This window comes from Macaca thibetana, chromosome 4 (assembly GCF_024542745.1).
Source record: "Macaca thibetana thibetana isolate TM-01 chromosome 4, ASM2454274v1, whole genome shotgun sequence".
In the NCBI taxonomy this organism is placed as follows: domain Eukaryota; kingdom Metazoa; phylum Chordata; class Mammalia; order Primates; family Cercopithecidae; genus Macaca; species Macaca thibetana.
The window spans coordinates 128700550-128721042 of record NC_065581.1 but is presented as its reverse complement, the minus strand read 5'-3'; the positions used below and the strand labels follow the sequence as shown (position 1 = coordinate 128721042).

General features: G+C 42.5%; 2 protein-coding genes across 7 annotated transcripts in view; both read right to left on the bottom strand.

Annotated features, from left to right (window-relative positions):
- The window catches only part of MAP7 (microtubule associated protein 7), a 210319-nt gene extending 202250 nt beyond the window's left edge, over nucleotides 1-8069 (bottom strand). For all 4 annotated transcript variants that reach the window (XM_050787941.1, XM_050787942.1, XM_050787948.1 and 1 more), the window contains exon 1: nucleotides 7867-8069. In XM_050787941.1, the coding sequence (XP_050643898.1) occupies nucleotides 7867-7933 (67 nt within the window). In that variant the 5' untranslated portion in view covers nucleotides 7934-8069. The remainder of the gene's footprint in view (nucleotides 1-7866) is intronic.
- Nucleotides 8070-14624: 6555 nt separating this feature from the next.
- MAP3K5 (mitogen-activated protein kinase kinase kinase 5) overlaps nucleotides 14625-20493 on the bottom strand; it is a 245182-nt gene continuing 239313 nt past the window's right edge. For all 3 annotated transcript variants that reach the window (XM_050787912.1, XM_050787910.1, XM_050787913.1), the window contains 4 exons: nucleotides 20042-20154; nucleotides 19071-19183; nucleotides 16382-16458; nucleotides 14625-15398 (listed from right to left, as the gene is read on the bottom strand). In XM_050787912.1, the coding sequence (XP_050643869.1) occupies nucleotides 15338-15398; nucleotides 16382-16458; nucleotides 19071-19183; nucleotides 20042-20154 (364 nt within the window). In that variant the 3' untranslated portion in view covers nucleotides 14625-15337. The remainder of the gene's footprint in view (nucleotides 15399-16381; nucleotides 16459-19070; nucleotides 19184-20041; nucleotides 20155-20493) is intronic.

Sequence of the window (20493 nt, the reverse complement as noted above, 5' to 3'; positions counted from 1 at the left end):
AGAATGAGGGAGAATAAAGATATGAGAGCCAAATACAAACTCCATATTATACCTGGGCTCTGGGATCAACACTACCTCCAGGCTTTCTTAATTCATGTGAGCATGGGTTAGCATTAAAAAGGCACTATTTTACTTTGAGGTGATTACATTGCTTTACTCAAAGAACTTGGTGGAATGGCTAAAGTTTTAAAAACAAACAAAACTAACAATGCTAAGTATGAGTGAGGATGCAGGGCAACCAGAACTCACATACGCTGATTGTAAGAATGTAAAACCATTGAGACGCTCTGGAAAAGTTTGTCCATTTCTTATAAAGTTAAACATACAGTTACATGAATCAGTAATCCTACTCCTAGGTATTTACTGAGGATAAATGAAAACTACGCTCACACAAAAACCTGTAGGTAAGTGTTTACAGCAGCATTATTCATAATTGCCAAAACCTGGGAACAACTCAAATGTTCTTCGATAAACCATCTATGATACATCCATACAATGGCAAACTACTTCATCAAGAAAAAGGAAGGGACTACTAATATGCACAACAGTGTGCCTGAATCTCAAAACCATGATGCCAGGTGAAAAATTCAGACTCAAAAGGTTACGAAATGTGGGGCCGGGTACGGTGGCTCACACCTCTAATCCCAGCACTTCGGGATACCGAGGCTGGTGGATCACCTTTGATCGAGAGTTCAAGACCAGCCTGACGGGGTTTCATAGAAACCCCTTCTCTACCAAAAATACAAAATTAGCCGGGTGTGGTGGCGCATGCCTGTAATCCCAGCTATTTGGGAGGCTGAGGCAGGAGAATCGCTTGAACCCGGGAGGCAGAGGAGGTTCCTGTGAGCCGAGATCGTGCCATTGCACTCCAGCCTGGGCAACAATAGTAAAACTCCGTCTCAAAAAAAAAAAAAAAAAAAAAAAAAAGGTTACACAATGTATGATTCCACTTTTATGACATTCTGGAAAAGGCAAAACTAGGAAGATGGTAAACAGATCAGTGGTTGCCAGGGGTTAGGTATAGGAAGAGAATCTCACTACAAAGGTGCAGCATTAGGGAATTTGGGTTGGAGGCAGAGGACTCTTTGGGATCATGTTAACAGTGGTGCTTACATTACTCTATACATTCAATAAGAACTAAAAAACAAAAGAAAATGAGTAATTTTTGTACACAAATTTTTTATTTATTATTTATTTACTGAGACGGAGTCTTGCTCTGTCGCCCAGGCTGGAATGTGGTGCTACTATCTCAGCTCACTGTAACCTCGCCTCCCGGGTTCAAGCAATTCTCCTGCCTCAGCCTCCTGAGTAGTTCGGATTACAGGCATATGCCACCACACCTGGCCAACTGTTGTATTTTCAGTAGAGACAGGGCTTTGCCATGTTGCCCAGGCTGGTCTTAAACTCCTGAGCTCAAGTGATCTACCTGCCTCAGCCTCCCAAAAGTGCTGGGATTACAGGTGTAAGCCACCGCACCTGGACTGTATGCAAATTTTTAAATAAATTTTTAAAAATCCCTCTGCCTATTCAAGGATTTGTAATTTTTCCTTTCACCAGCAAGCTTTATGGGAGGGTCTATTAAATTGGCTACCTTTCCTTCCCAAACTGTTTATCTAATAATCACTTATAATCTGATGTAGCCCCAACTCTTCCAGCAACAACTGAAAATCTTCTTCTGGGGTTGGTCAGTGACTACTAGTAACCAAATGCACAGCTTTTTATAAAATGTCTTCATCAGTCTTTGAATCCCTTACCTCTCCATCCTTCTCAGCAGGTGTGACATTGCTCAGCTGTGCTTTTCCATCTGTCTGCTTTGCTGGTTCTTCCTCCTCCCACGCTTTACACGTCATCTCACCCTTCCGTGGTTTTTCTGAGCTCTCCTCACTCCCAAACCTTCAGTCATTATTCCTTTATGGAGTGAATCCCAGAGTGCTGACCTCTATTTTTCTCTTTTAGTCCTATACTTCCAGTTGCCTTTTGAACATTTCCACTTACAGATCTCTCTTATACCACACATTTTCATATCTAAAGCAGAGGGTTTTTCTTCCTGTTTCTCCCACCAAAACCTGATTCTGCTGGACACAGTGGCGCATGCCTGTAGTCTCAGCTATTCGGGCAGTTGAGCCAGGAAGATCACTTGAGCTCAGGAGTTCAAGTCCAGCCTGGGCAACATAGCAAGACCTGCCCCCCTCCCCCACCTCTTTGGGATAAAAAACAAAACAGGTCCTCCTCATATTTTCCAATAAGTCAATAAACCAAACTCAAACTTGGAAGTCTCATATGTCACCTTTTTACATGCAATCCTTTGACACATGCCCCTGCAGAACCTTAATCGTCTCTTCCTATTGCCATGCTAACGACTGCCTGGATTTCTGCTGGAATCTCAAAGTTGGTGTGTATGTCACTGAACTCTTCTTCAGTCCATCCTCAAGTCTACATTGCTACTTTGAAATGAGGACCGGCTGAGTAGACCTAGCCCTTCATTGATCTCCAGAGATTTGGCTAATCTGGCTAGGCAGATGTTTCTCATGCATTCTCATCCCTGCAGATGCACCCTTCCTAAAGCAGTAAAAGAAAAAAAAAAAAAAATCAATGGAAGAGAATGACTTTCCCAGAGGCAGGAATTTTGCTTTCATCAGCTAAAGGCACAGCTGAGCTCTTGTTAGAACTTGCAATCAAGATTTCAAGATTCATGGGTACAGAACTACCTGACTATGCCTTCTTTAATCAATATTCTTTATTCTCAAGAATCCTCACTTCCCCCCACTACCCCACCCCAGAAAAATGTAATAACCTCTCAGTTTGGCCTTCAGCCCTTCCACAATTTGGCTTCAGTGAACAGTCATTCCTAACTGATCTAGGACTTTCTTTGAGCTTTACACGTGTCAATATGACCAAAACTTTGCTCTTTTTCACATCTGCACCTTTGTTTTTCTCCCTTTCCTCCATCCAATTTTATATCCCACTTACCCACTTTTAAAAGTTTATTTTTTTATTTTTTAAAACAAATTTTTTAAATTTTATTTTTGTGAGTAAATAGTAGGTATATTTATGTGGTACATGAAATGTTTTGATACAGGCATGCAATGTGAAATAATTACATCATGGAGAATGGGGTATCCATCCCCTCAAGCATTTATCCTTTGTGTTACAAACAATCCAGTTACACTCTTAGTTATTTTTAAAAGTACAATTAAGTCACTGACTATAATCACCCTGCTGTGCTATCAAATTGTAGGTCTTACTCCTTCTTTTTGTTTTTTTGAGACGCGGTCTCGCTCTGTCGCCCAGGCTGGAGTACAGTGGTGCAAACTCGGCTCACTGCAACCTCCACCTCCCGGGTTCAAGTGATTCTTCTGCCTCAGCCTCCCAAAGAGCTGGAACTATAGGCGTGCGCCACCACAGGCTAATTTTTTTATTTTTAGTAGAGATGGGGTTTTACCACATTGCCCAGGCTGGTCTCAAACTCCTGGCCTCATGTGATCCGCCTGCCTCAGCCTCCCAAAGTGCTGGGATTATAGGCATGAGCAACTGCTTCTGGCCTTTTTTAAAAAACAAAACAAAACAAAAAAACCCATTAACCATGCCCACCTTCCTGCCACCTCTCACTCCCCACCCCCTCTACCCTTCTCAGTCTCTGGTAACCATCCTTTTACTCTCTATGTCCATGAGTTCAATTGTTTTTATTTTTAGACCCGACAAATGAGTGAGAAGATACAATGTTTGTCTTTCTGTGCCTGGCTTATTTCACTTAACATAAAGATCTCCAGTTCTACCACTTTTTAAAATTTAACTTCAGTGCTGTATCCGGTATGTTCTTCCTGCTGACCATAGCCGGAAGTGATTTCTCCTTCACTGAACTCTCATAATCTACAACTGTTTGTTGGTGAATTTTGTCTTCCTTACTAAATTCAAGGATCATTTGTTCAACAGCCTTCTAACCACCATAATGCTGAATATACAGAAGGCACACATTTCTTATTCTAAGCCTCAATATTTTCAATTCTTACATCAATATGAGGCCTGAGTTTTTAAAAACAATTCTTCCAAATGATTATTTCTCATGCATTGGGAAGCAAAGATGTTAGAATTTTTTTTAGAGAAAATGCCAGTGTAAATAAACTGTGTAAAAATATTTCACATACGCCTATCAATATCACATAAATGCATGCTCCTGAGCACAACTGCCTAGTCTAATAATGTTTCCCCCTACTTAGCAAGATGTAAAGGTAACAGCCATATAGGATGGGAGAAAAGCTATCTAGCTACGCAAATGAAGCATCTCTTTCAAACGGGACAAGCTTAATACCAAATTGTCATCTGAGCCCCTATTGGTAGATATTTAATGTAGACCCTTAGAGTTAAGTGACACCTACAGGGTCACTTTTTCATATGGAAAAGTTCATGAAAGGATGGTCACAAAAGAGGCCACGTTCATCACACACGTTGCTAAAGTGGACAAAAAGCCCAGTTCCAGATTCTAAGTCATGACCCACTTCCCAAAATATCAACAGAATTGACAGGTTATTGGTATTAACTTATTCCTTTGTGCATCAGAGTTTCCTGAATTAATCAAAAGCAGCTTTAAATTTGCTTTTAGTTCAGGAGGTTTTTAAAACAGGCTATCAGACTAGGAATTAGTGCTGTACACTCGCTTTCCACAGCTCTTGAACATGAACATAAAATTAAATACACAAAGCTTGGATTGAGGCAGTTTTGTGAATATCACACGAGGTAGGTCGACTACTCAAAAAAGCCTGAAAAAGGACTTGACATCCTCTAGTGGTGATGTCTTAAACTTGTTTCCAAGGCAATTTTTTTTCCCCAGCTCTTGCTTAACTTTGGCTGTTGGCAAGAAAAATCTATTGGAAGAACTTTTCATCCTTAAAAAAAATAAACGTTTTCACCGCAAGGAATGTGATTTGACTAACTCTGAGAAGAAGATAAATATATACCCACAGAAATATAGTTTTTAAATGTTGGATTTATATAATAGCTTTTGATACGCTTGAGAACGGTCTCATTTCATAGGCTGCACGCCACCACTGTCAATTCATCTTTGATACACACACACACACACATAATTCTGAACACATTACAGGTATCATTTTTATAATAACCTGATATTCTAACCTAAAGTGCCCTAAAATTACACCAGTCTTTGTACAGAGACACAAAACCTAAGAGCTATTTAAGAGTGGACTCGCCAGGCGCGGTGGCTCACGCCTGTAATCCCAGCACTTTGGGAGGCCGAGACAGGCGGATCACGAGGTCAGGAGATCGAGACCATCCTGGCTAACACGGTGAAACCCCGTCTCCACTAAAAAAAATACAAAAAAATTAGCCGAGCGTGGTGGCGGGCGCCTGTAGTCCCAGCTACTCGGGAGGATGAGGCAGGAGAATGGCGTGAACCTGGGAAGCGGAGCTTGCAGTGAGCCGAAATCGCGCCACTGCACTCCAGCCTGGGCGACAAAGCGAGACCCTGTCTCAAAAAAAAGAAAAAAAAAGAGTGGACTCTACCTCATAATAATGAGATCTAAAAAAATTAAAATTAATCCCTCAAGAAACGTTGCCATTTAAGGTGGCAATTTTCAACTCTTGATGGTAATACAGGTTTCTCTGTCCACCGCCACCCACCCACCCCCCATTTCCATACACGCTTCTGATCGTTTAAAAAAATGAGACTTGCAGTATTTGGATGTGTATAATGTGAAATATGTTCACCAGAATAAAGTGCTAAATTAAAGTCTCATATTCAGACATAGGTCGTGTGTTTTAAATACATGGAATAACTTAAGTTGTTGAAATTCAAACAATCCCCCTTGTTCTCTCAAAATAACTATCACCTAGATTCAAAAAAATACATTTACACCTTCCTTCTTTCTTTGGCACCTGCTGACACAAATGCTTCTGAACACTAAAAACATTAATAGTAATCTTGGGGTAGAAAAATAGGAAAGAGATGTGAGGCCAGAATTAAGTTTTCAGTGAAATTATAAAGTATAATTATTCAAGACCATATATAAAATGTGTCCTTTGGAAATTTAAGTTCTTAGGCAAAAGTGTGGAAGAAATGTTTTCTATGAAGGAGATAACAACCAATTTAATTCCCTTTTTAATAAAAGAAAATATTACACTGACAGGCACATGTTTGATCTGTATATTAATTGTTGGAAGCACGGCCTATTCCTTAACATGTTCAGGCACTGAATATGCTACAGTTTGCAGTTAGTTCACTTACGTCTGAACAAGTTGTTCATGTGCAGATTCTAGAAAGTATTTTTGAGCACAAATTGACACTTAGCTCGCTAGAACAATGTTGTTTCACACGCAGTTACTGGGTCAGGGTTAGGCACCAAATCATGCCGTATATTTACAAAAGAGGACGCTGCTCTCCCGAGGCCCTCACTTGGGGAAGCCCCGTCCCAGCGTCTAGCTCATCAAATTCCCGAAAGCAATTACAAAAGCATCTCTTCTCCACCCCAAACCAAAATAACGATCTACCAATCTTGCAAACACATTAAGACAAACTCCCTACAGGAAGGAGCATGACTTAAAAATAAACAAGTTCAAGGTACTTTGTCAGTCTTAACCTCATGTATCTTGGCTGAAGGGATTAAATCATAAGACGTTGGGTACCCAACCTCTTCCTAGCAATAGCAGATACATAATTTGCAAATACTGTTTCAGAGCTCTCTGGACCTTTCACGTTAAAATAAGCATCCTCGACGGTGGGGAGACAGTGATTCTTACATTTAGGAAACAATTGCTTCCGACTGGGAGTGTACGGAAGTGGAAAACAGCTTGCAATTGGAGAGCCTAAGAATTGAATTTCTTTTTAAAGTAAGAAACTGCCTCACCGTCCCCATCCCCAAGTGTAGGAGGATACAGAAACAGCTTACTGGCCAAGAATAGAAGAGGGAACCAGTGGGGAGGGACGGATTTGCAAGATAGCCTCTGGAGGAAAAAAACCACGAGGGAGAAAAATCGGCTTCATACTATGGAGAGATGGGCGGGGGTGAAGCCTTGCTGCTGGTCTTGGGGACGTGATCCCCTGTCCCCAAGTGTGCCCCAGAGGTTGTGGGGGAAGAATATCCTCAACACAGAGGCCTGACCACCAAATCCTGGGCTGCAGAGCCAACAATCCTCCTTTGGGCTCCTGAACAGACTGAAAACAAAAAACTCTCTAAGAACTCTGACAAGTCAACGAATGTCTGATCCCGTCAAGCCCACACTCGCAACCCCCCACCATGCTGCACTGGGCCCCGGCCCTCCCGAGCTCGGTCCCCTCGGACGAGGGTCGTCGCCACTGCGAGCACCGGGTTGGGGGGCGGGCCGCTCACCCCGCGGTCCTGCCCCACACCGACCCCGCCGAGGAGCCCCCGGCACCGGGGGCGACCAGGCAAGGCGGGAGGAGGTGCCCAGAAACTGCTCGTCCTGCCAATCGCACCTGGCCGACGACTCTCTGGCCGCTGGTTTGGTCTGCGGGATACGATTTCCCATTCAACTGAATTAGACCAGAGCCCGCGGCGGGGAGGGCAGCGGCCGGGGTCTCTCCGTTTCCCCACCACGCCCGCGAACCCCGGCTCGCCTCCACCTGTTGCGGGAAGTCGCGGTGGAGCGCCCGAGGGCGGCCGGAACCCCGGCGGGGGAGAGCCGGACGGCCGAGGCGCGGCGGCGAAGGGCGGGGGAACGCGCGCTCGGAGCCCGGGTGCGCGGCGCGCAGGGCCGGTTGTTCCGGGCTGCGGCCGCGCGGGCGGGGAGGGGGCTACCGGCGCCGGGTGATTTCGGTGCCAGCCCGCTGGCCCCGCTCGCCGTCCCCTGCCCGCGCGCACGGGACCCCCACTATCCCCGCTGCGCGGTCACCTGTTTCGCTCCGTACTGCGCCGTCGCCGCCCCTGTGGCCGTCGCCACCAGCTCCTAGCTCCGCCATGGTGCTCCGATGACGCGCTCGGAGAGCCGCTCCGCCCTTTCCTCGGCTTGGCTCCCGCCGGCCCCCGCCTCCTGGGCCAGCGGCCCAGACAGGTGAGCGCAGTCTGGGGACGGCGGAGGGCGGGGGCACAGAGCGCGGCAGTCGGCTGCGGCCTGGGCCCAGCGCGCCCCCTCGCGGGCAGGTGCGGCGTGGCAGCCGCTCCGACCGCCGCGGCCGAGTCTTGTCTGGAAGAGCGGCGGGCGGAACCAGCACCTCTGCCCGGAGCTTCCGGTCGCCGCGGCGGACCCGCTGAGGGCTCCCGGAGATATGGAGCGGGGTTGGCGAGGCTTGGTGGCGCCTCCTGGAGTCTGGGACGAGCGGCGGTCCGAGGAGCAGCCCAGGTGGGGCAAGGGTACGGAGACGCTATTCCCCTCCGAACTCTGAAGCAGCCAGGTCACTGTCCGCTCCGCGAGGGCTGGAGTTCACGGTGACAGCCAGCAGAGCATCTGATGCCACGTAGAGAGACGAAGTACATGGGTCGGATTCCACGCTGGGAGCCGGCCTGGATCTGCGCTTTAGGAAGCCACTGCGGACCACCCTATCTTGTCGCCAGGTCTTCGCATCTGATGAGCCTCAGGGCACACAAGTTAGAGAGGTTGTGCCGGCTGAGGTGTCTTTTCTTTTTCTTGGTTTCCCATTAGTAAACGACTTTGTGACTTCTGGCTTACTTAGGAAGACCAGAAAAAAAAGACAACAGGTAACGAATTTTTTTTTTTTTAAAGAAACAGATTATTGGCCGAGGAAAAAACAATTTCGCCCTAAAGGATAAGCAACAAAATACTGAGGGGGGAAAAAAGCCTACACAAATGGAAACATACGGAAGAAAATCAAGGAGCGACCAGTTCCGCATGGTTACACTAAAATGCACTCCCACACTCTGGCTTGGCTGAAGATAACCAGCAAGCTCTGAACAGTTTAAAACCCTTCCAAGGACTGCAGCAGCACTGGACACCCAAGAGAGTCTGAGAACAGTATTGGATTCTTGCTAGGGTTACAATTTTCACTATCTTTGCGTGCAAAACTTGCCACTCTGAGCCCAGCGAACTATTTTTATTTGGTTTACTTACTGGCTTTCTGGGTGACTAGGTAGAGATTTAACTAAAGAACACTTCTATGGTCTGTGATGATGAATTTTCCTGTAGTGCCATTTCTATAATGGAATAGGCAAACTGACCATTTAGAATGTGATATTCCTAAATCACATTCAAATCAGTCTTATCAGAGACTTCTAATAAATACAAATAAAGCACCAGGTGGCTAGAGGTAGTTTTTGACCTCAGCTTGGGCCTCAGCAAAGATTTTTTTTTAACTACATGAAAACATCAGAGTTTGAGACACTTTTCTTTGAGCATGAGAAATACTCTCTTAGCTGAATTTAGAGAGTTGAACTATCCGAAGAACCCCGGAGAAGGAAGGTGATTTATTTTCAACCTTCTGATTTACCACCGACTTAAATCAACCAATGGGTTGTTTCTTTGACCACAAAAAAAAAAAAAAAAAAAAAAAAAAAAAAAAAAAAAAGTCAAGACTTGTGATGTTTGTTTTGTTTTGTTTAGTTTGGTGTGTGCTTACTCATTGTCCCTTTCTTTTGATAGCCTATATTTGTCTGCCACAAGTTAAACAAAAATACATAAGGAACACACCAAAATCCTGGATACAAAATCCTGTATAGACAGTGTGTTCCAAACCTAAGGAGGTGTCTGCAACGGGGTAGGCTGCTGAGTGACTCTGCGGAGAACGGATGACATCTGTTAAATGTCAAACACCATCACGATGTACTTCAACTTGTACTTTACTTGGAACATGGAAGCCATCTGTCTGGAGCTCCCACATCCATTTCAAATCTTCAGGGTTCCCCATTCCAGGGGAGGAGCTGAACCTCCTGACACCATCCACTCCCCTCCTGCCTCCTTCAAACATCATCCCTTTTTTCTCCCCAATCCCTAAATGTTTCTGCACCCAGGGGCTCTACCCCAATAAACACAGCTAAGACTCTTTGATTCTGAAAATATCTTCCTTTAACTTCCCACCCTCCAGAATCTATTGTCTTATGTTTTGTTCACCAAAGGTAATAAAAATACATGTGGATTTTGGTGCCATTATTTTTCAAAAAAAAGCTATATATTAAGTTTTTCATGCCTACGTATACAAATCAAATCCTTATTTTTAAATCCATCATTCCCCTAGACTTTCTGCCCCTAGAGTTTCTACAGCACTTGATCCTCTAATCACCTTGCTCTTGGTCTACCATTGGCTTGGTTTTTCTCATTCCTCTGTAGCAGTCCTTTCGTCTTTGTTGACTCAGATTCTTCCTCCCTTCTAATCCCCCGGTATTTTTACTATCCCCAAATTGTAAGCCACAACCTTTTTATCTTTACTGTCTCTCACAGCCCTCATTTGCTATTACTTCCATCCTGGATCCTGGTGACTCCCAAATCCTGAATATATACCCTGAATCTCACTCCTGACTTCCACTAACACATTCTGACTGGTCCCTGCACAATTCTATCAAGATACCCTGCCATTAATTTAATATGTTCCAAACCAGATTAATTTTGCAATATATAACCAGTTTACACAGACCCCTCCCTTGCTCAAAAACCTTTAATAGACTCCCCGTTCCTATATAATTAAATATTAACTCCGCCTCCTCACCATCACCGCCACCACCCCCTAACTGGGCCCTGAGCTCTCTACTACCCATTTCCACTTTTCACCTCTGTAACTCATATTTCTAGCCAATGGAGTTGTTCATTCTCCAGAATACCTTCCAAATCCCTGCTTTCTAGCCTTTGTTCTTGAAGCCGCTCTGCCCAAAGTGACTTCCTTCATCCTGACATATTTAATAATACTTTCCCTCTGAGGCCCAGGTTAAGGTTTACTTCCTCCATGAAGCCTGTTCTTCCTGCCCTGGCTCCCAGCATGCCTGTCCTTTGGACCTGGCCAGGGCTTCCTGGGCTTGGTACTTGGCCAGCTGTTAAAATAGACTAGGCATGAGTTATTGCAAATTTGCCTCCTCAATCTGATGCACATTTTTGGTAGTAGGGACTTTGTCCTCTACTTCTCTATAGGGTGTCCATAAAGTCTAGAACTATCAGTTATTTTATTTGCTCACAAGTTGCGGATGTTCTTGATGACATCATGTGCACCGCCTGCATTCTGAACTTGGTAGGCATGGTATATATCTTTTGTGTTGCTACCGTGCCTCACACACAGTGGACATTCAAATGGGTTAATAATAATTCCTCAATGCCCAACTTTTTTATGTGGTGGCCTAGGGATGAATGAAACCAAGTATCCAATGACAGGAGAAAGAGATCAAAATGCAGTTAAAAGGAAACATTAGATCTACTTCTCCCAGCAAATTCCTGTTTTGTTTCTTTTGTAACACTGCCACCACCCCTGCATAACTGTTCTGTTTCAAATCATCTTTCTAGGCTCAGCTTTGCACCTTCCCTCTTCTGGAAAGCTTTCCTTGACCCCTTCTGACAGTAAATGTGAGTATAGCAGTGACTGCACGACCGTTGTTTCTGCTTTGTCTTGATTCCTGGACAAGAAACTTCAGGGGAAAGAACCGTATCTTGTTGGTGCACCACAATAGGTAGTACCCAGTATTTAATAAATACTTTTGAATGAAGGATAAGTGATGACAATAGCAAGCATATCTCAGTGTTTACTATATGCTAAACATTGTGCTGAGCACCTCTCCTGCATTCTTTTGTGTTCTGAGACAGAGTCTTGCTCTGTCGCCCAGGCTGGATTGCAATGGCATGATCTCGGCTCACTGCAACCTTCACCTCCTGGGTTCAAGCAATTCTCGTACCTCAGCCTCCCGGTAGATGGGATTACAGCCGTGCACCACCATACCTGGCTAGTTTTTGTAATTTTAGTAGAGACGGGGTTTCGCCATGTAGGCCAGGCTGATCTTGAACTCCTGGCCTCAAGTGATTCACCCACCTCGGCCTCCCAAAGTTCTGGGATTACAGGCGTGAGCCACTGCACCCAGCCTCCATTTTCTTATTTACATCTTATAATAGACCTATGTGGAAGGTACACCATTTCCTCCATTTCACAGATGAGAAAGCTGAGACTTGGAGAAGCTAATTAACTTGTTCCAGGTCACAAGTCGAGTTACAGTTTTGCTTCAGGCCTGTGTGTGCAGCCTCCTGCTACACTAAACAAGTGATGAATGTTAACCATCTTGCTATTCCCTCTATAGAAAGGGGCTCGCCATTTCCCTCTCTAGCTGTTACCTGAAATAAGGAGGTGAGGCTTGATCATGTTAAATTACCTGCGAAACTAATTTTTAAAAAGGGTATCTGGGCCCCACCCCAGACCAGTAAAAACAGTTTTCCAGCTGGACACAGTGGCTCACGCCTGTAATCCCAATATTTTGGGAGGTCGAGGCAGGATGATCACTTGAGCCTAAAAGTTTGAGACGAGAGTGAGCTGAACAAGTGAAACCATGTCTCTATAAAAAAGCAAAAAAAATTAGCCAGGCATGGTGGCCCACGCCTGTAGTCCCAGCTACTTGGGATGCTGAGGTGGGAGGACTAATTGAGCCCAGGAGGTGAAGGATGCAGTGAGCTATGATAGTGTCACTGCATTCTAGCCTGGGTGACAGAGATTTTGTCTCAAGAAAAAATAACAACAACAATAAAAACTCAGTTGTCCCAAGGTGGTGGCATCAATATTTTTGAAAAAGCATCCAAGTCATTTTAATGTGAAGCTGAGTTGAGAATCACTGCCCTAGATTGATCCTAAAAGCGTTTCAAACGCAAACCTTTCCATAATGGAGCCTTCCATAATGGAACTGTCTTCTTTTGTGCCTGAGACCCAAAATTCTGACAAATGGCTAATGATGTTGGCCTGGGAATGTGTTATGAACCATGTAGGGACACAGGATCATCTGCTCACAAAGACAGGGTAGGAGGAAGGTGCCAAGCAAAGACTGTATCATTGAAGATTTGGTTTAAGATGGGTACCTTGATCCTATATACAGTCAAAAGAAGCACTTCACCATTAGAATTGAGAAGATGAACTGTGGCTGAATAAACAGCTTACTCTGTGTTTCAGCATGAGCCAAATGACGTGTCACTGAATTTATACCTCACTTCTTTCAGAATATCCACACAGGATACCAGAGACAACTGTGTCCTCCAAATTAGGATGTTAAAAAAGAGGCCAGAAGCAGTGGTTCACACCTATAATCCCAGCACTTTGGGAGACCAAGGCAGGAGGATCACTTGAGTCCAGGAGTTCAAGACCAGCCTGGATAACACAGTGAGATCCCACCTCTACTAAAAATTTTAAAATTAGCTGGTTGTGGTGGTATGCCTCTGTAGTCCCAGCTACTCTGTAGGCTGACATGAGAGGATTGCTTGAGCCTAAGGGGACAAGGCTGCAGTGAGCTATGATCGCACCACTGCATTCCAGTCTAGGCAACAGAGCGAGACCCTGTCTCAATCAATCAATCAGAAAACATTAGTGAGAATGTTTTGAATACTCTAATGCAATATAAAATATATTGTACCTGGATTTTCACGTCGAAATAAAGGTATCTTCTGCTTTGTCAAAGACTGTTATATATGAGTGAAATCATGATGTATAAATAGCTCTATGTCATTTGTATCCTGCCTAATAAACAGGTTCCTCTGTATTTAAGAAAATATATTTCATTTATCTATCTAGGAGCATCAGACTTCCTCTGATCAATATGGGCAGGCTCATAAAAATATACTATTCAGCTTAAAATAAATAAAAATATTTCTCCAAATATGAGTAAATTGAGGAGATAGAAAAATACAGTATTCTTGGCCAGGCATAGTAGCACACACCTGTAATCCCAGCACTTTAGGAGGCCAAGGTAGATGGATCACTTGAGGTCAGGAGTTTGAGACCAGCTTGCCAAACATGGCAAAACCTCATTGCTACTAAAAATACAAATTAGCTGGGTGTGGTGGTACACGCCTATAATCCCAGCTACTCAGGAGGCTGACCTACAGGAATCACTTGAACCTGGGAGGTGGAGGTTGCAGTAAGCTGAGATGGTGCCACTGCACTCCAGCCGGAGCAACAGAGCAAGACTCTGTCAATAAATAAATAAATAAACAAATAAATAAATAAATACGTAGTATTCTCCATTAAGATGGTCTTTGCAGACGCCTTAAGATACACAATAGTCATCCAAGATAACTTGGGGCCTTGAGAAAAATATACTTTCCTTTATTCTTTTTTTCCTCACCCTCTTTTTTTTTTTTTTTTTTTTTTTTTTTTTTGAGACAGGGTCTTACTCTGTTGCCCAAGCTAGAGTGAAATGGCACAATCATGGCTCACTGCAATCTCAACCTCCCGGGCTCAAGTGATCCTCCTGCCTCAGCCTCCCATGTAGCTAGGACCACAGGTGTGCACAACCACACCTAGCTGAATGTTTGAGTTTTTGTAGAGATGGGGTCTCACTTTGTTGCCCAGGCTTACCCTTTCTTAAACCTCCATTCCCCTGAGGAACAACCTGGATGTCAGTTGTCTGACTGCTTGAATAGAAGACAGATTTTACTAAATGTTATAGCTGGAGAAACGACTGGAAATTTAACACAGCAGACTATCTAGTTTGTCAATACAAAAAAAGAATTCTTTAGAAGTTATCAAAACAGTATGTTGAGAGTCTTTTTAATTTTTAGAGTAAATATGACACAATGGATAGCTTTAGAACAAGCTAACGTTACTACGGTTCAAGCATGTGCAACTGGTACAGTTCAGTAGTACATAAACGACTCAAACAAATGTACGACAGGTCAGAAACTTAAGTTACAAAATATAGTCAATATTACAATTAACACAGAGAAGTAAAAACCATTGCTCTCAGATTCTGCACACTTAAAAAAACATAAACTTTATACAGTAATTGAAATTATGCATTTCTACTCAGATTATTAGAGCGTATTACAAACACACAGAAGCCTAAAAAGTTATGGTCACATTTTGGTTTTGTTCCAGTGGTGCACAATCACATGAAATGTTACATCCGTTTTGTGTGAAATAAACATTTGGCTGAAGTGCAATAGCTGCTGCATTAAAAATATTTCCATAAAAATGCTTAGATTAAAATCTTCCTGAACGTTAGGGTTCTAATGTTCAGGATTATTTTAAGAGTCCTTATGAAGAGTCCTTAAAAATTATAGAAATAGATGTAGTTAGGAAATTTCAGTGTGTTTTGTCTGTTTTTTTGTTTTTTTAACGTGAGTAAACAAATACTGGATTTAAAGTGCAGCTCCTTTCTCCTCTCCCTTCGATTTTCCCACCCCCAAGAAGGTCAGATCTGTATTAATTTTTAGAATTTCCATTGAAGATTAAATTGAGCAACAGTCAAGTCTGTTTGTTTCGAAAGTCAATGATGGCCTTCCACAGTGTGCACAGCATCCCTCCCCTGTTGAAAGACACAAGAACATGGTGAAAAGAACATTTCATTTGAAACACTGCCCTTGAAATAGAAAAGTGACTTCTTAGCTTTCATCTGCTCTGGTCAGAAGAAGATCCCAAAGTCTGATCAGTTATTATGTATTCTTTTTGTATATATTTTCTCATCTTCCCTCCATTCCTTCTCTTTTCACTCCCACAAACTGCTGTGTCCCAAAACATCATTTCAGATTTTCAGCATTTTTGAAATTTGTCTTTATAATGGTGGGTATAATAGTTTTCTGCTTGGGCTGGGTGTGGTGGCTCACACCTGTAATCCCAGCACTTTGGGAGGCTGAGGCAGGCAGATCATGAGGTCAGGAGATTGAGACCACCCTGGCTAACGCGGTGAAACCCTGTCTCTACTGAAAACACAAAAAAATTAGCTGGGCATGGTGGCGAGCACCTGTAGTCCCAGCTACTCGGGAGGCTGAGGCAGAAGAATGGCGTGAACTTGGGAAGCGGAGCTTGCAGTGAGCCGAGATCACGCCACTGCATTGCAGTCTGGGTGACAAAGCGAGACTCCGTCTCGGAAAAAAAAAAAAAAAAGTTATATGCTTGGCCTTAATTAATAATAAATTATATCAGATTATACCAGGCTTTTGGAGGGCAAGTCAGCACCTCCTCCAAATATTTATTGAGTATAACACCATCATGAACTCAATTAAAGCATTTGTGTAAGGCAGCTTCAGAATATCTGCATGGACTTAGTCTGCATATTATTCAAAAAAATTCTTCCAGTTGATTTTCACTTACTAATATAGAAATATTGGTTATTAGAGCCCTCAAAAATAGAATGGTCCAACTAACTCAGTTTACTCAGAGCAGCTAAGAACTAGAGAGCTCTGTCCAGAACTGCAAAGCTAATTAGAGACCCAGCCTGGGCAGGTACTCAGACTTTCTTATATTAGCCCGGTACTCTTTCTATCGTGACAACAGAAAGAAAAGTGGTACCTTAGTCTCAAGCATTTTAAGTCATCACGTGTAACATAGTAGAGAACATCCAATAGTGTATAATCTTCAGCCAAAAACTGTAGAGAAAGTAGAATATGCACAAAAGTAAGATGTTTTATATAACTTTAATAAAGCACAAACTCTATTTATAATGTAAACCTTGACTATAATTAAAAATGAATGTAAAAATGAAATTACTAAAAACACAATCTTCTGTGATTATTAGGGGAAAGGCCTCCCTATTACTCAATAAATACAAATAAATGCATCCAGGCTGGGTGCAGTGGCTCACACCTATAACCCCAGCACTTTGGGAGGCTGAGGCAGGCGGATCATCTGAGGTCAGGAGTTCGAGACCAGCCTGGCCAAAGTGGTGAAACCCCATCTCTACTAAAAATACAAAAAATTAGCTGGGCGTGGTGGCATGTGCCTGTAATCCCAGCTACTTGGGAGGCTGAGGCAGGAGAATCACTTGAACCCAGGAGGCAGAGGTTGCAGTGGGCTGAGATTGAACAACTGTACTCCAGCCTGGGCGACAGAGTGAGACTCCATACAAAAAAAAATACAAATGCATCCATATTAACTTCCAAATGCAAAAAGATTACAAGTGACACAGAACTTCTGAATGGTCTTCTAATGAACAGATGAGACTCACTTGTAATCACATCTGCTGTTCAAAAACAAATCTTGTATTTAGAAGTTCAACGCTATGTAGCTTTGTTTTTTCTCAAGTGGATAAAAAGTGTTCCTGGAAAGGTGTTGCCTATGCTTAATTTCTGAACTTATTTTTTCATGGTTAAGCAAAGGCACTTGACTGTAATTCACCATAAAAGCAGAATCTTAATTTGAACTGCACCTTTACATTTTTAAATTTTATTTTTTTTATATATAGAGAGAGAGACAAAGTCTCACTATATTGACCAGCCTCATCTCCAACACCTGGCATCAAGCAATCTGCCTGTGCTTCCCAAAATGTTGGGATAACAGGCGGGAGCCACTGCACCTGTCCTGAAGCTTTGAAATCAAATAAGAAAGGGCAATTATTTAGTAGATTATCAATTACTATTCCGTAATTGGGATTTGAGCCTAAGTTAGAGGAATGTATATTCTGGAGTTGTTTAAATTTATTCAGCTGTAACTTGTTAAATGTAGATTTCCAAGGCGGCCCGAAATTCTCTTAGTTAATAAATTATCAAGTCAAAAGAAGAGATATCTTTATTCTTATTTATTAAAAAAATTTAAATATAAAACAAATTAAAACAATATTGTATTAAGAGGGCCCCTCTATCAAATATTACAATCTTTCAATGTATGCCTGTGTGTTCATATAATGAACATAAATGCTATTCACGCTCATTACAAAAGTCTATAGGGGCCAGATGCAGTGGCTCACGCTTGTAATCTCAGCACTTTGGGAGGCTGAGGTGGGTGGATCACTTGAGGCCAGGAGTTTGAGACCACCCTGGCCAATATGGTGAAAACCTGTTTCTACTAAAAATACAAAAAATTAGCTGGGCATGGTGGCATATGCCTGTAATCCCAGCTACTTGAGAGGCTGAGGCGGGAGAATCACTTGAGCCTGGCAGGCGAAGGTTGCAGTGAGCTGAGATCGCACTACTGCACTGCAGCCTGGGCGACAGAGTGAGATTCTGTCTCAAAAAACAAAATCAAAAAAAGTCTATATGGAGCACAAAGGAATTAGATTATTATAGGTAAAATATGGTTTGTATAGAAAATGTTTCTGAAATAAGTCGACTAGATTCATTTCATTAAGTAGCAATAAAATAGCTGCTGCCTAGTGGAGTCTAATAATGTTGAAAGAGAATCAAAAATTTAACAAACAGGCCTAGCATGGTGGTTCATGCCTGTAACCCCAATACTTCGAGAGGCTGAGGTGAGAGAATCACTTGGGGCCAGGAGTTTAAGACCAGCCTGGGCAACATAGAGAGACCCTTTCTCTAAATTTTTTTTTTTTAATTAGCTGGGTATGATGGTTTATGTCCATAGTCCCAACTATTCAGGAGGCTAAGGTGGGAGGATCACTTGAACCCAGCAGGTCAAAGGCTGCAGGGAGCTATGGTCACTGCACTCTAGCCAGGGTAACAGAGCGAGACCTTGTCTCCAAAATAAAATAAAAAAAATAAAATAAAATAAAAATTAACATACAAAGAATTAGAAACAAGAATTTTTAAAATTCTATCTTTATTTTTTTCCCACTTTTTCTGGTTCTCATTTCAAACATATTAAATTCCTAAGGGGCTCAGGACCACAGAGCTTTTGCTTGCCTCACTGTCTTTGTACACACTGCAGCCCCACTGCACAAGGTTCTTCCCTGGTCTCCCTCCCACACCCCTCCCGAACATACATACAATTGGCCTATTTACTCCCTCATATTCTGTTAGCCTTCAGCTCTTTCATCCCCTTCTCCAAGAATCTTCCCCAACCTCTCTCTCTCCCTGTCTAATAACACCTGATACCTTTTTCTTCACAGAATTTACCAGTGTAGAATCACATTTGTATCTGTGGAGTTAGCTGATTATCACATGCCTACCCTGGTCTGTAAGCCTCAGGAGGGCAAGGCTGGGTCTGATTTGCTTACCAGTGTCTCCCTTGTGCCTGTCACATAGCAGGCACCCAACATTATGAAATGAAGTGAAAGAATACTTGTCCCACAGACAGTTTTCTTTACCCGGCTTATAGTGTCTTCATCCGCTCCATTCACTCTCAGCCAGTCGGTAAGCTCAGAATCTTCAGTATTTGTGCCAGGAGAATTTAGGTGAAATACAGGCAGTTCAGGAATTTCTAGAACAGAATTTTGGGAAGATATTCTTAGTTTCACCTAACAGAGGTCATCTGAGACCCTCACAATCAACAGACATTTATTGATACTTTAAAAGATTTTGCTCTATCAGAGAACAGTTCATAGAAACAATTGAGTTTGGCAGTATAAATGATCGTATGAATAAAACTCAGACAAGTGAATTTACCAGTAAACAAGAAGCAAAAGCAATAATGAAATGATACTCCTACGTTATACTTTCATATCAATTTTATGGTTTCTTAGAATAAACTCTGTGCACCAAAATTATACTCTGTGTTTTTCATGCAATAAAGACGAACACAACTAGCAGAGAACTATATAATGATCATAATCTCTTTTTCTACTATGAAAGAGCCATATATCTAAACAAATAACTGAGAATTCTGTTATCCTCTAAATGGGCTAAATAACATTCTCCCCACCTATGCCTTTTTACTACTACATCTTTATTCTATTTAAGCCTCTTCAAATTATAAGGAAAAAAGCTAGAATACACAGAATATAGATGCAAAATGACAAAAAATAGTATTATTTATTCTAGTAATATTGTGAAATCTTTAAAAATAAAGGAAGATTAAAAACATGGAGAGCCCTATTTACCTCAGGAATACGTAATCTCAGGAAAAGATGATTATGAATAATCTATTTTTACTGTACTTATAGAAATGAGTTTGCTAGAGTTAAAAATGAGATTTCTTTTTTTAAAGGAATTCCTGCTTGCAGTCATGGTAGAAGTGACAAATGCTGACTTAGCCACAAATAAAACTTCGTGTTGGCTTGCTTGGTTTTTTGTGGCAGCCTGGCTGAACAGTATTACTATAAAATTTTCTGCTATTCACCTATGGGTTGGGACTTAAGCTTCAGGTGTTTAATTTCTTGGTCTTTTTCTTCAATAGCTCGATGAAGGAGTGCTTGTAATTCCTTCTCTTTCCGAACCAATTCTTCCAGTAATCTGCAGAAGAAAAATACATTAGGTGACACAGGGTGACCTTCTATTTTTATTTTTATTTTTTAGATACAAGGTCTCTCTCTGTTGCCTAGGCTGAGTGTAGTTGCCCGATTATAGCTCACTGCATCCTTAAACTCTTGGACTCAAGCGATCCTCCCATCTCAGTTTTCCAAGCAGCTGGGAATACAGGCATGCACCACCATGCCTGGCTAATTTGAGTTTTTTTTTTTTTTTTTGTAGAGACAGAGTCTTGCTATGTTGTCCAAGCTGTTCTCTGAACTCCTGGCCTGAAATGGTCTTTCCACCTCAGTCTCCCAAAGCTCTGGGATTATAGGTGTGTGC